We start from the raw sequence: 15379 nt of genomic DNA, 5'->3' as shown, positions 1-15379 counted from the left end.
AGTGTCAGGGGAGCTTTTCATACTCTGTGCAGTTGAGCTCGGTGTGCTGCCCCCAGGCATGAAGAAGGCATGGAGCATAAATGCTAAACTTCAGTATTCACACAACCAGTTAAGAACCCCCGTTGCTACAAAGACTCCTTTCAATATAATTTAAGACACATTTTACATAATATATTTTCCTAGGTCTTGCATGCCTGCATGAAGAACTTCTTGACTCCATAAGTGATTCACTGATGAAAACAAACAAGGGCTGATGGTGACTAAAGTGCTCCTCAACACAAGAGCAGTGCTGCAGCCAGATTCTGCCACAGCCATTCTTGCATTAAGTAGTGACTTAGTCTACAAGTAGGATGTTTAGTCTCAGCCTGAGCACTGCTGGTGAAAGGTGCTACTCAGTCTGAAAAAGAACCTGATTTACAACAAGAAATACAAGCCAAAACAACAGCTTCTCCAATCACAATAGTTGAGTGGGAAGGTTAAGATTTAAGATGCAATGCTTGAGTTAGAATTTGCTTTGGAAAACAGGGTTAGATCCTCTTTTCTGCAGTTCTCCTCAAAGCCTTCCCTGCTTGCCTATTCCAAGGATCTAGTCTGCAAAACAGGAGTTACAGGCTCGCTGCGCCTCGCAGGCTTGTCACTAGCACTGCTTCTGCTCTGCTTTACACAGAGGAGAATAAACTTGGAATGCAACAAATCATCTTGTCCAGCCTCCTACATATCAACAGCTATTTTGTATCACTGTTAAGACCCGTCTTGAGCCCTCAGTGCTTTGAGTCTGATTTAAACACGTCTTGCAGAGGAACCTCCAGTCTTGATTAAAAGAGTTCTTACCTTGGCTAATTACCTGCATGCTTCCAATGGTGCGCCCTGCTCCAAGTTTGGATTTGTCTGGCTTTCAGCTTCCACTTTTGTCATGACTTTCTGCCTTACATGGAAGAGGTTCTTGCCTCCAAGAAGACTGGAGCACGGCCGATCATGTGGATCTGCCCTCTTACTGCAGAATGTTCAGCAATAAAATGCCATGTCTCTTCATAATAACCCCTTGTCTCTGTGAAAAGAACTGTATGGTGTAATGAAATTATCTTTCAATCTTGTTTCAGATAGACCCAGCATAAATAATTTTTAAAGTCTTTTATCCTTTTAGATTCATCTTTCTTGAATTAGTTGATAGCTGTTGTTTGCATGCTCTCCTGCAACGTGTTTTGAAAGTAAGGATTCAACCAGTAGACATAATGACCAGGCTCTGATCTCATCACTAATGAGGTGGAGAGAAATCACTTTCTTTCTTTCTCTGGCTGTTCAACTCATCCCTCAAAATCCAAGGATTATACTAGCTTTTTTCACTCCATAGTTCTACTGGCAGCTTCCCGAATTCTTGATCCACTCAATGTCTTTCAGAATCAGAGGTTCCCAGCTATCTTTTCCCTGTTCCTTCTGTAGGACTAGTAGTTTCCAATCCTTGACGTGTCACTTTCCTGTAGCAGTATTCAAATGCAGTTTTTAAAGGCCCACCTTTCAAAGGAATCATAGAATCATAGACTGGCATGGGTTGGAAGGGACCCCAACGATCATAGAGCTCCAACCCCCCTGCCACAGGCAGGGCCACCAACCTCAGGATCTACACAAGGTTGCCCAGGTTTTTTATGGTTGTCTTGTCCACTCACATTCTGCCCTAGACTTGAGGTGCTAGGGATGGGAAGAAACAAGGGAATAAGATGTCCCTTCCAACAGCAGTGAGCTGATAGATTAGCTCAGCTCTCTTGTAATAGTGTTATTGGCAGGACACACAACATGTTTTCTGTCATCTTTGTGTGTTCTAACTTGGGGAAAATAATGTGAAGAGCAGGGAAAATACAAAACATTGAGCAGTTGCCTTTTAGAGAAACTCCAGCTGTGCTGTGAGTGTATGAGGCAGAAATCTCAGGAGAACTTCAGTGTGATCAGTTGGTTAAAGACTATGTCAGAGTAAATAAGCCCAAGGTGCTGCTTCATTTATGGAATGTCCTGGCTTTTGGAGGTTTGACTTTGCAAATAAAAAGGTATTTAACTATATTTGCATATGTAACTTTTATTATTTCTCTCCCCTAGGAAACAGCCTCTGGATAAGCATGAGGCAGGCCATGAACTTTAAATTAAAGTTAAGCAGGTGCTTAAGCATTTCTCTCAATAAGACAGACCTTCGCTATCACTCTAAATCTTCAGGTCAATGGAGGATTTTTTTAGACTGTACATTTAGGCTTCCAAATACACCCCTAATGGTGTCAAGGTCTAGTTTTCTGAAATGTGAAGTGTCCAGCAACACTTCACCCTCAGCTAATCTACCTACAATATGTGGCTTACTCCATGTGGATATCTTCTATACTCTTTCTGTCCCTGAAAACTAATGTTTGTTATTCAAATAAACCAAATATTTTTAAGCAGTCAAGGAGGGCTCATTGCATTTAACTTGCTTACTGTACTATTTTTTCCCCATTTTTGGCCTGTGAAGGAGGCTCTGATAGTATGTTGTCATATATTTAGATAGCTCCTACTGCAATGTGGATCCTTCCTCCTGCTGAGAGGCTTAGATGCTCTTGTGCTATAGATAAATAGTGATGGTAGCCCTACACAGTAAACAATCAATCAAACAAAGGTAAAGGTTTCCACATGACTAGTGCTTAAGACAACCTGGGGGAAGATGGACTTATTTATTTCCATTATTCTTTGAATCATTTGGTTTCTGATAGCAAAAGGTATTTTTCTTAAAGTGAAGCTCTGCTATTCTTTAATCCCCAGGAAAATGATTACTATCATTTAAGAAAATGATATTCTTTCTAATTAAGCTGTTTTCAGACAATTAAATTGCTTCCTGATTTTCATAATTGTCTCATTGCTAAGATCTACCTCTTTCCTGATTAGCAAGGTGGAAAACCCCCAACAATTTTACTCTGTACAACATTTAGCAGTAAAGAAATAAGTCCTAGCAAATATTCTGAGTCAGACTCTTCCTCCACACAACCTGCCCTATGTATTTGCTGCTCTGGCTTCACAAAGACAGATCAAACAGCCAAAGGCACCCAGAAAAGTGACCAGAAAATAAGAGGAAACATGTTTGGAATCGTCCTGTGAGTTAACAAACAAGGGAGCCACTGTACCCTGAGAGGTTGGGGTGAATCTCTCCATCACCTTCAGCTTTCATGGGAAGACTGGCTTCCCAACTAGTCCCAGTGGGTGGGCTGTGGATGTGCTGTTCATTCTGCCCTTCTGTGCAGCCCAGTAGAGGATTGGGTCAAAGGGGCATGTCTGAAGGGTGCTAGTACTATTGCACTGCCTCACAGTTACAGAGCACAAAAAACCATGCAGTTGCATTTCTTGTGCTACTTCATTAGGTTCACCAGTCCCTACAGTTGTCACATCTAAGACTCCAGATCTCCCAACAGATCTTACACAGCTACACCATGATGGTGTCCTCTTGCTTTGTCCTTTTCCATGTGTGTGTTTTCTTCTTTCTTGCTTTCATTTGCTTGCTTTCTTCCCTTGATTACCTTCTTTTTTACAGCAGGTTATTACCTGTTAATGTAATATTAGGATGTGATAATGTGATATTAGGAAAAATGTCTTTATTGAAAGAGTTGTTAGATACTGAAACAGGCTGCCCAGGGAGGTGGTTGAGTCACCATCCCTGGAGGTGTTTAAAAGAAGATTAGATGTTGCACTTGGTGACATGGTCTAGTGTTGGACCTAGTAGGGCTGGATAGATGGTTGGACTTGATGATCTTAAAGGTCTTTTCCAATTGTAACCATTCTATGATTCTAATCTAAGAAGTCTTAAGACTTGTAATGTACAAGTGTCCTAGGGTGCTAGGTTTTATGGGGTCTGGGGAATACAGTATAGCTTTTTCCCTTAAGCTGGGGTTTGGAGGAAAATGGGTGGATGGGAAGTCATTGTTTCAAAGGCCTCTTTTGTCTTTCAAATGGTTCTGTGAGAACTGATTTTATACAAACTCAATTTCTTCATTGATGATTTTGAGAGTGGAAAGGCAGTGGCTGTTAAAGGTGAGGAAGGTAGCTGTGGCACAGCCAGCATCAAAAGAAACACAGATGGCAGAGCAATGGTTGAGAGGCAGCAGTTCCAAGGCACACAGGAGTATGAAAATGAGGGAAAGATGCAACCAGTTAGTCCATAGGTTTCCAGTCTCATTTCGGTGTCTCTCAGGAATACTGACATTCTCCTACTCTTCAACTTTTTGCCTTTTTCACCTTGCACTTTTAACAGCCTGTCTCAGAGGGTGCTAAAAAAGTACAAATAAGTTCTGTCTGTGAAAAAAAAATAATCCTGCAGAAAATACCATGTGTGGGAAGAGATCCTTCTCAACACCTGCATGCCCCCACTGAATGGAGGGCTGAGCTAGCTGGAGTATGTTATGAGTGATACACAGATGATCAGTAAGCTCTTTGCTTGGCATCCCTTTTTCATTATGCTGCCATTTTAGACAAATGTTTTTATAGCCTCTGCTTGATTTTTCCATCAGATCCCTCCCTCCCTGTGAATCCTCCCTTCCTGTTTCCTACAGAATGTGGCCAGCTGGTTACTGCTAAATTTAAACGAAGTTGCTCTACTTGTAACTCTCTTTGCTTCATCCACACAATATTACTAGCCTAACTCAGCTAGCAAGAAGTACTTCTATTTTGATGTGCATAGGGACTGTAAGCCCAGATGAAGGTCGATGAAGGCTGTTGCAGAGATAGATAATGCTGACAGGGAGTGCTCTAACTGGTTTTCCGCAGGAAAGCGCTGATGAGGTGGAATTGGGATGTTTGAGGGGTACATGTGAATTCTGCTCAATATGTGGGAATGCGATGGGAAGCTGGGTGCCCGGTGGGTGTCTGCAGAGCAGCTCCACGAGCAGCAGCAAAGCACGGCCCAGGTGTCTGTCAGTGCTATAGTACTGCCATGCTGCTACACAAGACAACACCCAGCATCTCCTGTGAAACAGAAATCTCCTTTCTAGCCAGCTCTAATTACAAACAGCAAACCATGTTTAAATAACCAATAAGACAGGGCATCAACAAAGAAGCTGCTCTTTGCATCCCTGAGATCCGTACAGCATCCAAGAGCTCAAACATCAAGGAGAAAACAGCAGGTAGCTTAACTCCCAAGATCTCTCCCCTGCTGTTGTTATCATTGACAATGAAGGCAGTGTTGTAAGTGCAGAGTGCAATGGACAATTCATGCACTTACCGTATCTTGCACTCTAGCTACAGGCGCGTGATTTTCTGAAGAAATGATGACAGGATCAAACATATTCTGGCAGATGCTCGCAAAATCAGAGCCCCTTTCACTCAGTAAATGACCATAAAAATGCTTTGAAGATGACAATAAAAAGTTATTTAATCATGTTCAAAACAGAAGCACCTGCCAAGTCAATATATCATTTTTCCCATGATTGGCTGGTACAGTGACAATAGCGAAAAATGCAAAGTGAGGCTGTTAGGAGCAGCTACTGGCCTGATTCTATAGTAGGCATAGGCTGATGGTGGAGAGAGAAAGCAAGAGAAGAGGAAAGAAAAAGCAGCAGAGAGAGTCACACATACATTTCTTCAGCCTCCTGATTTTTCAGCTCTTTTTCCCAGCTGTTACAAGGTGCCCTTGGGAACCTAGTCTGAAGATGTCCTTAGCAGCCCTCATTTTCTGTGAAGTCAGTGCCAGAGGCAGAGAGGACAGTGACCAAAAGGAGACCTAAAACAGCCTGGGTGATTTTTTTTATGCTGTCATAACAGAGCAGGAAAGGTGCTAGGGAAAGGAGTAGACATCTGGGCTTTTGGTAGCATCGCTGACCTAGGATGTCGGCAAAATGGTATGTGGGTCCTGCTAGAAACAGCAACGTGGAGACTGACGTGTGTGGCTGGGCACAGAGCAGCCCGGGAGAGGCTGTGCCTGGCATTAGCTCTGTGAGCTGTGGGGCTGTGTCATGTGACAAAGAAGAGCCCGTGCTGTTGTTCAGCCCCACCACTACCCTCACAAGTGCATTTACCCCAAATTCAGCAAGCCTTTACCTGTCAGCTGGGATACGCAATAGTAGCATGGGAGAGCTTTCTGGCTATACCTGATGCAATTCAAAACCACCTTTGTGATACTAATTGACAGCTGAAAATGAAGTAACCCAAGGGTGGTGATAATTTACACAGGTCGATGACAGAGGCCATCCTGGCACCTGAAGTCTACCTGCTTAGCAAATGTAGATGACTGTATTTTAAGGTCAAAAGAGTTTGTTCTAACTAAGCCCTGTCATCTCTAATACAACATGAGCCACAGGGATCCCTGGAATTAATTCTCATCACAAGGCCAACATCTGAAATATTTTGTTCAAATATCCCCTTAAATTTTTCAGAGCCAGGGCAGTTGTCACTGAATTGTTGTAAAAATGGCTAATTATTTTAACTGATTAGGAGTTTGACTAGATTTCAAACTAGGTTTTTAACTAACTATTGGACCTTATTAAACTTTGCTGGTTAAATTGAAGAGCCTTTTGTGACCAAATTTATGTTTATTGTGTGAGTGCTTTAACTTAGGTTGCTTCTTCAGTCTCTTTGGTGAGCTAGAATAGACAGGACACCTACCCCAACCTTCACTCCACAGGATGATTGCCAGGCCTTCACCTTTTCTACAGCTCTTGCAGGATGGCTTTTGAGTACTTCAACATCTTTATTAAAATGCAGGCACCAGAACAGTATTCCTACAGTGGCTTAACATTTCAGTGGGCCCAAAATTTGACTCTCTGTTGCCAGAGGAACATTTAAAACTGAAGTCCTCAAAGGTGAAAACAAGAATAAACTCTATTTTTAGAGGTAGCTTTATTTATAAATAAGAATATTTATTAAATATATCAATGAATAATTATTACACACATAAATCAATAAGTTATGTGATATATATGGTATAAGCATTGATAAATAAAGTTATAAATAAATAATTTTATTTAAAAATAAAGTTAGCTTTTAGCTTTCAGTATCCAAATTTGAATGGACAAACATTAAACTAATCAAACATATACATCTATACTGTGAAAACTGGTTGGATAACTGGGTCTGAAGGTTACTCACTGGTAAAATTAGTTCCTCAAGATTGTTATATTAGGCATGAGTGAAGAAAATGGAGTACTAAATTACTGGTTTAAAAGAACAGATAAGGAGAGGAAGAATATTAACACAATCTCAACCTTCAGGAGAAGGCAGGTAAACCACGCACTGAGGAAATACTTGTGGTGGTAAAAGACAGAATTTCAACACTAACAGTAATATTGGTGCAGCATCCTGAGGTAGGGGAAGTAAAGGGAGTAAAAACAGTCATGTCCACCTTTTAACTGTATGTGCAAACAGCATAGAAGGGCATTTAATAGCATGGTGCTCTATGAAAGCAACTGGGAAATGGAAGAGAACAGGAGGAGGCCCCAACTGGTGCCCAGCGAGTAGCAGCAGATGCATTTTCTGAAGTGTGATAGCAAAGCAATCATCATGGATGTTACTGTATTTTTCAGAGAGCAGATGTGTCCAATTAGGAGCTCTACGTGAACACACACAAACAGAAAGATGCAAATCAACAGCTTCCAGAAAATCTCTGTACTAGCTACTGGGCACCTTTCCATACTGGACTGCAGCCTTTTCAGGGAAGCTGACTTTGTTGAGCAATCTTGCAAAGTCATGTGCATATGGGGTGTCAGGACAGGACACAAACCTTGAACAGTGGCTATAGAAAGACAACAGTGTGTGTATGTGTGTGTGTGTGTGGGGAGGGGGGTGTGTAGAGGGGGAGGAAGTGGAAAAAAAGGTAAAAAGAAATGTAAAAAAAGTAAAAAGCTTTATACAGGTTTTATGAAAATAGCGTTTAACGCAAATAGTCACATGTCTGGGCAAAAATACAAGACAACAGTGATATTTAGTCATTCTCCACAGTATTCAGATATGGGAAGTATCAGTACTGTATTTTCTTTTCAATTCCCTTTATCACAGCTGAATAAAGACATGATTTACTTAAATATATTTAATGTGTATAGGGCAAGGTATGCAAACACCCCAACATAGCACCAATATACTGAAATTCGACTATATAATTAATATGTAATTACATAAATCAATCCATCACACAAAATTTAAAACTTTTTTCCTCTCCAGATTGATATTTTCTATTTACTTTTAAGCATCTGTTTATAATTTAGTAAAATCATGATTAGTGTTGAATATCATAAGGTCATTAACTCAGTACCAAACCTCCCCACAACAGGAAAATAAGGAGGTAAAAGGAAAACTGCATTCCTAGGATACAGTCTGATGATTCCTGCTAATGGATAGTGCAAAGCAAAATACTGTGGCTGTTGGGAATGCCAAGCAATCATTTTTGTCCTTGGTGATAGCATGAACAAGTGAGCAGGACTGTCCTGCATGTCAGATGCCTCTGAGGATTTGGACTGACTTCTCGAAAGCAGCGTGGATGGTCCCATGGGAATGCACCGTCCCTTGTTCCAGAGCTAGTGAGGAGATTTGCTCTTTTCATTGTTGCTACTGGCTTGTCTACATCTTCTTCCCATTTCTCTCTGTTCCTTTTCTCTCTCAAAGCATTCCTCACCGAGAGCTAAATTCTGTCAGGTTCTGAAGAGGTTATCTACCTCCCAGGTTGAAGCATTAGATGGAGCAAAGGCTTGTGAAGAGGTAACTAGAGTGACAACATCTCTTAATGATTTGGTCTCCTATTCCAGAAGGCACCTGTGGATGTCTCTATATTGGTTCTGAACATAAAGAAAGGTATAGGTCTGCTCTGGAGATATATGTCCCCATTTTTGCTGGGGTGATCTGTCTTTGGAGGATGCATTTCCAACACACTTCATGACCTCTTAGAAATAGGACTGGAGAAAAACAGATGAGAACTGGTACAACTGCCAACATCCTCAGTCTAGACAGCTGATTGCCTTCACTGTTTAGAATACAATTGTAACCCTGAATATATTGAAAGGTAATCCTGATCTCATAGCTCAGTAGCCTGTGCTTAGTGGCAGGCAGAGTACACCTGTTAAATCTTGTAGATATGTAATTTTTAAATCATGTTCATGTTAGTTAAAGCTGATCTGATCTGATCTACTCTACTCCTGCATGATATTTGAGCAGAGCTTTATGCTTGAAGAGTATAAAGCAACTTCTCTGATGTGGACAACTGCATCCACTGCCTCCTTTCCCAGAGGAAATCCCTTTTTAACTGAGACACGCTACAAGCTGCTTGGAAGTTACATGAGGTGCCTGGGATCCTCCTTGACTCTTTGTCTGATTTCTTTTATGTCAAATACATAGAGTGGAGTCTTTGCTTTGCAATTCTTTGGTCAGGGCAGGACTTCTGGAAAGAGTGCACTATCTGGTGGCCAATATGAAGGGGACTGGACCAGCGCTCAAGGGTTGGAAGCACCAGCTGAGGAAAAGGAAAACGTGCTATTGAGGTTTTTGATAAAGGGGATGAATGTCATTAGTGAGGATCAGAAACTGCTAGTTCTTGTATCCTAGATGTTCCCATCTTCTCAAGAAGCAGCAGTTATCAGGCATTTGAGTCCTGTGAGACACTGTCTTCAACAATGGACTGTGGCTTGTGAAGAGCACTGAGTATAGGGAGAGCCAGGCCTACCCTCCACAGACAGTGCTGGGCAAAAACAATTTCTGAGAGCAAAGTGAGCTCACTGTCCCCCTCCAGCATCAGCTGGCCTCTAACCAGGGATCTAAAGCTTACTCCTGAACAGTGTGTGGAGGTAGGAGGGGCTAAAAAGTCCAGAGAGATTTGACTGACCTGACTTGCACTTGGTTAACAGCACAGTCCAAATGAGTTATTAATCCAGACATACACACTGCAAGGCTACCAGAAGCCTTTGCTAAGTCAGTGATAAGAGAATTTATTTGGGTGCATGGCAGAGTTCTGCTTGGGAGGTAATTTTTTTCATCTGTTGCATTTTTTAAAATGCATGTGTGTAGATCCAAAGACTAATGGTGGACATCCATTGGCAGGAGCACACTCATCTCGACCATAAATAATTGCAGAGGAGCTTGATCATATGCTCTTTCAGAGTTATTGTCTGGTTTTTTTGAAGCAGTGTAGTGATTTGTTTTAATGCCTTAGTTCTGAGTGAACAAACTGTGCTCAGGGGCTCCCACTGAAACAGGGCTGGGCCTTTGCAAAGTCAATAGTGTATTTACTGACTAAGAATAAAGCACCAGGGAAGATGTTTGGAGATGTTAGCAATGCTTTTCATTTGGTGAAGATGGCATTTAGGTCTTGATCATGGCATGTTTATTCATTAGTTTCAGTGAAATTACAGGCCTATTTCCAGAGTGAAATTAACAGTGAGACCTGGTGGCTCAAAAGAAAGGGAGAAAAGGCAGAGATTGTGTGTGCATTCACCCCCTCCAGAAGGAGAAAAAAAACCCCAACAAAACCAACAACCAAAACCCCCAACAACTGAGATGATTTAATGCCTTACTAAAATCCTAATCAAAGTAGCAGAAAATACACTGAAAGGCAGTAAGTTTCCTCTGCCTCAAAGCTGTTATCAAAGACATTTGTTAAGACACATCTCCTAGACACACCTTAACTACCAGCAAGGTTAACAAAACAATCTTCCTTGCTTAGCACACTTGAAGTTCAGAATGATTAGTTTCTATTAGGAAAAATAATATTTGCAGTCCCACCTTATCTTCTTCACAAAACTTCTACTTTTTACTGTAAATCTCCATTGTCTATTGAATTGACTCGTTATTTGTTCTGTTATTCTTCCCATTTGGATATATCAAATTAAGGGGTGGGGTGGGGGGCTGCTTTTGTCTGTACTTGAACCTGACTCTATCATCCTCCCTGCACCCTTGTTGCATTGACTTGTCCTCGGCCTGCAAGGACCCAACTCTAGCCTTTGCCAGCACCCAGGATCACACCTTTCCCATTCCCTAGGCTTGGTAAAAAGTAATGCCCACAAAATGCACATTTTGCATCAAGAACCCTGCATCAGGGGACATTGCAGCCAGTGACAAGAGAAAATCATTGCAACCTGGGGCTGGGAAGGGACACCCTAGCACCCTCTGTCATGGCCGGTATGGACAATAACTGATAAAAGTAGTGATGTAATGAAGACATCCTATTTTAAAGATCCTTCCTATGGCTGTGTGTGAGCTCCAGAACAGGAGAACAACTCAGATAAGCAGGGAGCTGGAGAGGGAGCCTTGCGGGTGGGATGCTGCCAAACCCTCAGCAATCTGACAGAGGGTAGATTTGGGCTGAGGAGGACGGGTCTTCTGTTGTCTTTGTTTCCGTTTCTAATGACAATATCACACTATCTCCACGGCTGCCTCAAAGCTGGGTCACAAAGAGTTAAAATGTAGAGCAGTATGTGCAGTTTCAAAACTACATGCGACCAAGTACATTGCTTGAATTCCGGGTCCCTTCTCCCCCCACCCCTCCACAGCTTCCAGCAATCATTTATTATAAAAGGGTTTTATGATACAAATTTGATAATCTCCCATACACATTGGCACTGTTCTAATTGGAGTTGTAAGCCCATAAAATTCAAGCCCTTTGTTTTCATGAAGGCCACAAGGTTTTAAAAGATACTATTGTACCGCCTAAAACCCATAAAATTGTCACTAGGGACTGATTAAACAGTCCTGAATTGAAACAGTGCGGATTTTGTCTAGGTCCTTTTCATGCACAACAATGCTCTTTTCAACTCCCAAGACAAAAGGCGGTTTAAGGAGCGATTCTCTGGGAGATTCTTCTAAGATAACCCCATCCATATGGGAGACAAGGTGGCCAGCAGCTGAGACGAGGAAAAAAAGGGGGAAAAAAAAAAAAAAGGAGGAATAAAAAGAAAAAAGATTTCGGATGGCAGGAGGAAAAATAAAGGGAAGGGTGGAAAAGACAACAACAACAAAATAGGTGACAGGGAGGCTGTATTTACCCGGGTCCTTCCTGCGCATCCCAGAAGCCTGGTCTGCTCTACATCTTCCCTTTGGCTCATGGCCCCCTGTCCAAGCAGGGAAGGGGATGCAGGTGTCGCTCCACCCTCGGCGACCTGCCTTGCCAAGCAGCTGGGTCTGGTGCTCCCGCACGAAGGCCAGAGGGGATACCGAGCCGCCCCGGTGGAGGGGAGGCAGCCCTTGGGCAAGGCCAGGTGGGGAGGGGAGAGAGGCGATGCTGCCTCCGTCGCGACTGGGGAGGAGGCGCTTCGCAGCTCCGCTCCCCGGAGGCTCCCCGGGATGTTTAGGCAGCCCGACACAACCCAGGGGCACATCTAGTCCGAAGCAAACCCCTTGCAGGGAAACAAATGGGCAACCCCTCCAAAACCCTAACAAAATCAAAACCCAAGCGGCTTCCCTCGACAGCCTTTCCTCGGAGATCTCCATCAGTCCCCGTGGTGTCTTTGCCCCGAAAATATTCCCTTCGTGGCTCCTGTCGGAGGGATGGAAGCAGTAAATCTAGTGCATATTTCAGACACCTTGGTTTGGTTGTGGAGTTTTTTGAGGGTCTTTCCCCATTGTCTGTTGTCAGGACAATTATGTGAGATATATATATATATAATCAATAGTTCATCAAAGCGTTTCAGAACATAATTCTCTGGGCGTTAAAAGGCGTCACTATTTTCCCTTGGTTCTCCTTCCCCAGTCGATCTGTGGAACAGACACAGACTAACGGGAAGGTTGACTTAATTCTGGATCCAGCGGACAGCAACGAACCGAGGCCCCACGCTGCGCCCACTGCCCGGTCTGGGCAGAGGAAACCCCGCTCCGGGGACTTGGCCGGTGCCGGGCATCGCCGCCCAAAACGAAAAGTCGGGGAGCCTCCGGAGATGGAGGGCTCCGGGCTCACGCTTCCCCTAGGAAATAGCACCAGATTTACAGTGAGATGCTTGCAGCAAACTTTATTCGCCGTTTACCGGCTCACGAGTGTTAAAATAAACGAACCTGAAAGCCAAATTCCGCTGGCGCTATCAAGACAAGTATTCAAACTTCTATGGCACAGGAGGTCATCCTACGAAAAAGTCCCAAATCGTCAAAAATACACATCTCCGCCGGGAAAAATTTATTTGCCAAAAATAATTTTATTAGTCACTGGACGAATAGGCTATTTTAAAATAAGCTAGGTCGCTAGGATTGTTACTCTTTTTTTAATAAGGGATCTCTCGAAAAGGAGCAGGAGGAGCGGAGGTTTCACCAAATTAGAGCCGCACCCGGTGTCTGCGCCCCTCGGGTGAGACCGGCGAAGGAGAGGGCGGCCCAGGCGAGCTTCGTCCCGTCCGGCTGCGCTGCCCGCTTGCCCGCCGCCGTCCCGGAGCCGCGCTCCGTCGCCCGGCCCGCCCGAGCCCGGCAGCCGCGGTGCCCCGGCGTTAGGAGCCCGGGGCTGGGGCGGGCCTCCCGGCGCCCGTGGGATGAGTCCGTCCCCGGAGGGCGAAGCGCCTCTGTCACCATCCCCAGGAGACGACGGCGGGGTGCGCTAAGTGCTGGTAAGCGGGAAAGACGCCGAGGGCGGCGGCGGCGGCGGGAGGGCAGGCTCGGTAGCCCTGCAGGGCGAGGGCAGCCTGGGCGCTGCAGCCCGCCAGGGCGCAGCCCAGCTTGGGGCGGGCAGCGGGCGGCGGGGGGCTGGCGGGGCAGCCGCGGCAGGGCTCCCCGTCCCGCACCAGCACCGGCACCACCACCCGGCGCAGCAGGGCGGGCGGACGCGGCGTGGGGCTGCCGGGGCCCTCGCTCCGCGCCCGCTTCATCTTGTAGCGGTGGTTTTGGAACCAGATCTTCACCTGCGTGGGGGTGAGGCTGAGCAGCCGAGCCAGCTGCTCCCGCTCTGGCGCCGACAGGTACCGCTGTTGCCGGAACCGCCGCTCCAGCTCCAGCGTCTGCGCCTTGGAGAAGAGCACCCGCCGCTTCTTCTTCTTCTCCTCGGCCTCCGAGCCGCAGGCGGGGAGAGATCTTTGGGTGGAATCGGGCAAACTCAGCTCCGGGCCGCTCTCGTCGGAAGCTGGGGACAACGAGGGGATTAGAGAGAGGGGGCGGACGGGGATGGGACGCGGGGCATGCACCGAGGAGGCGGCGGGCCGTCGAGAGCCGAAACGCCTCCAGCAGGGAGAGCCCCGGCTGTTTACCGGGCTGGGTTAATCCCAACAGTCAACAAGAGATGCGGGTTAACCCCCCGAATACATTAAACCTAACACACTGGGGGTTTAGCACCGGTTCTGCCCCGGCCGCTCCGCCGCACGTAGCGCGGGGGCTTGCGGGCTGGTAGCGTGTGTGCTCGCTCGGTGCTAAAACGCGATGTCGGGCTGCCCGGTCCCTTCGTTACGGCTTTTCTGCAGATTGCCTTAACATTTAATTTATCCCGATGGGGTTCCCGCATTCATCCAAAGGTCATTCTCCCTCCATGCAGCCCCAGGTATACATTATAAGCCGTGTATCTGCGGCACGGTTATGTCCGTGAGGTACTCCCAGTGTGCTACACGGCTGGGTTTGTGCTCTCCGCGATGGCGAGAGCGCGGATCTAGGCGGTGGCGCCCAGGATGCGCTCCGCGGCAGCGCGGGGAGGCGAAGCACTGGGTGTACGCTCAGCTGTCCTCTACGGTGCATGGGGCGACCTGAAACCCTCCAGCACAAAAAGACAGTATTTCTCGCAAAAGTAAAACGGGGGAAGAGGAGGAGGGAGGGGTGTGCTGGGAAGAGAATTAATCCGGGAAGTGGGTTTAAACGATAAGCGCAGAGAGCCGGTCGGACACTGGTTTTGCTTTCTGCCATAGCTAGGAACATGCACAGACCCTACAGGAAAAAAACAAAATAATCTTTTTCCTCTTAAGCTCGTGGCCGGGTTGTTCCTGCTGTTTCATTGTTGCAATATTCTATGAAATTCCCAGCCTGGATCCCCCCGATTCTGTAGGCTACTGGAGATTTGCTTCTTCGCATCTTCCCCAAAGGAAGGGGAAGAAGAAGGGAAAATTCCTGTCCGTTTCATACTCACAGGGGTAGTGATTTCTGTCTGTTTCTATCCACCCTCTGTACGGCGAGCCGGTGTAGTTCTCCGCTGAGTGGTGATGATCAGACGCTTGTTTTATGCTATTAGCATCCTGCTCTGGTAAATCCAAAATGCTCCTTACAGTAAAACTGATCCTGCCAGATGTGGCCATGGTAGGTTGTGCACGCACACACACACACCAAAAAAAAAAAAAGAAAAAAAAAATTTAAAAATCGTCCCAGTGCCCCGAACCCCCTCCCTGAAAAGCTGAGAGGAACTGCGCCCAGTCACTGAGGAATCTCCTGGATCAAGAGGACCTTCCCTTCCATCGCCACCTAACCCCAAATATTAGTGTCGTTTACAGAGGTGTCCTGTTTATATAAACAGTCC

General features: G+C 45.4%; 1 protein-coding gene across 1 annotated transcript; it reads right to left on the bottom strand.

Annotated features, from left to right (window-relative positions):
- Window positions 1-13457: 13457 nt before the first annotated feature.
- On the bottom strand, window positions 13458-15161 carry NKX2-8 (NK2 homeobox 8; the record flags this gene model as incomplete). Its single annotated transcript, XM_084263930.1, has 2 exons — window positions 13458-14008; window positions 14996-15161. The coding sequence occupies 2 exons, from the start codon at window positions 15159-15161 to the stop codon at window positions 13458-13460; spliced, it is 717 nt and encodes a 238-aa protein (XP_084120056.1).
- Between the last annotated feature and the right edge of the window lie 218 nt (window positions 15162-15379).

The sequence above is a fragment of the Gallinula chloropus genome, assembly GCF_964237585.1.
Source record: "Gallinula chloropus genome assembly, chromosome: 4".
NCBI lineage: Eukaryota > Metazoa > Chordata > Aves > Gruiformes > Rallidae > Gallinula > Gallinula chloropus.
Note: the sequence above shows the minus strand (reverse complement) of the source record. Positions and strands in the feature narration are given on the sequence as shown.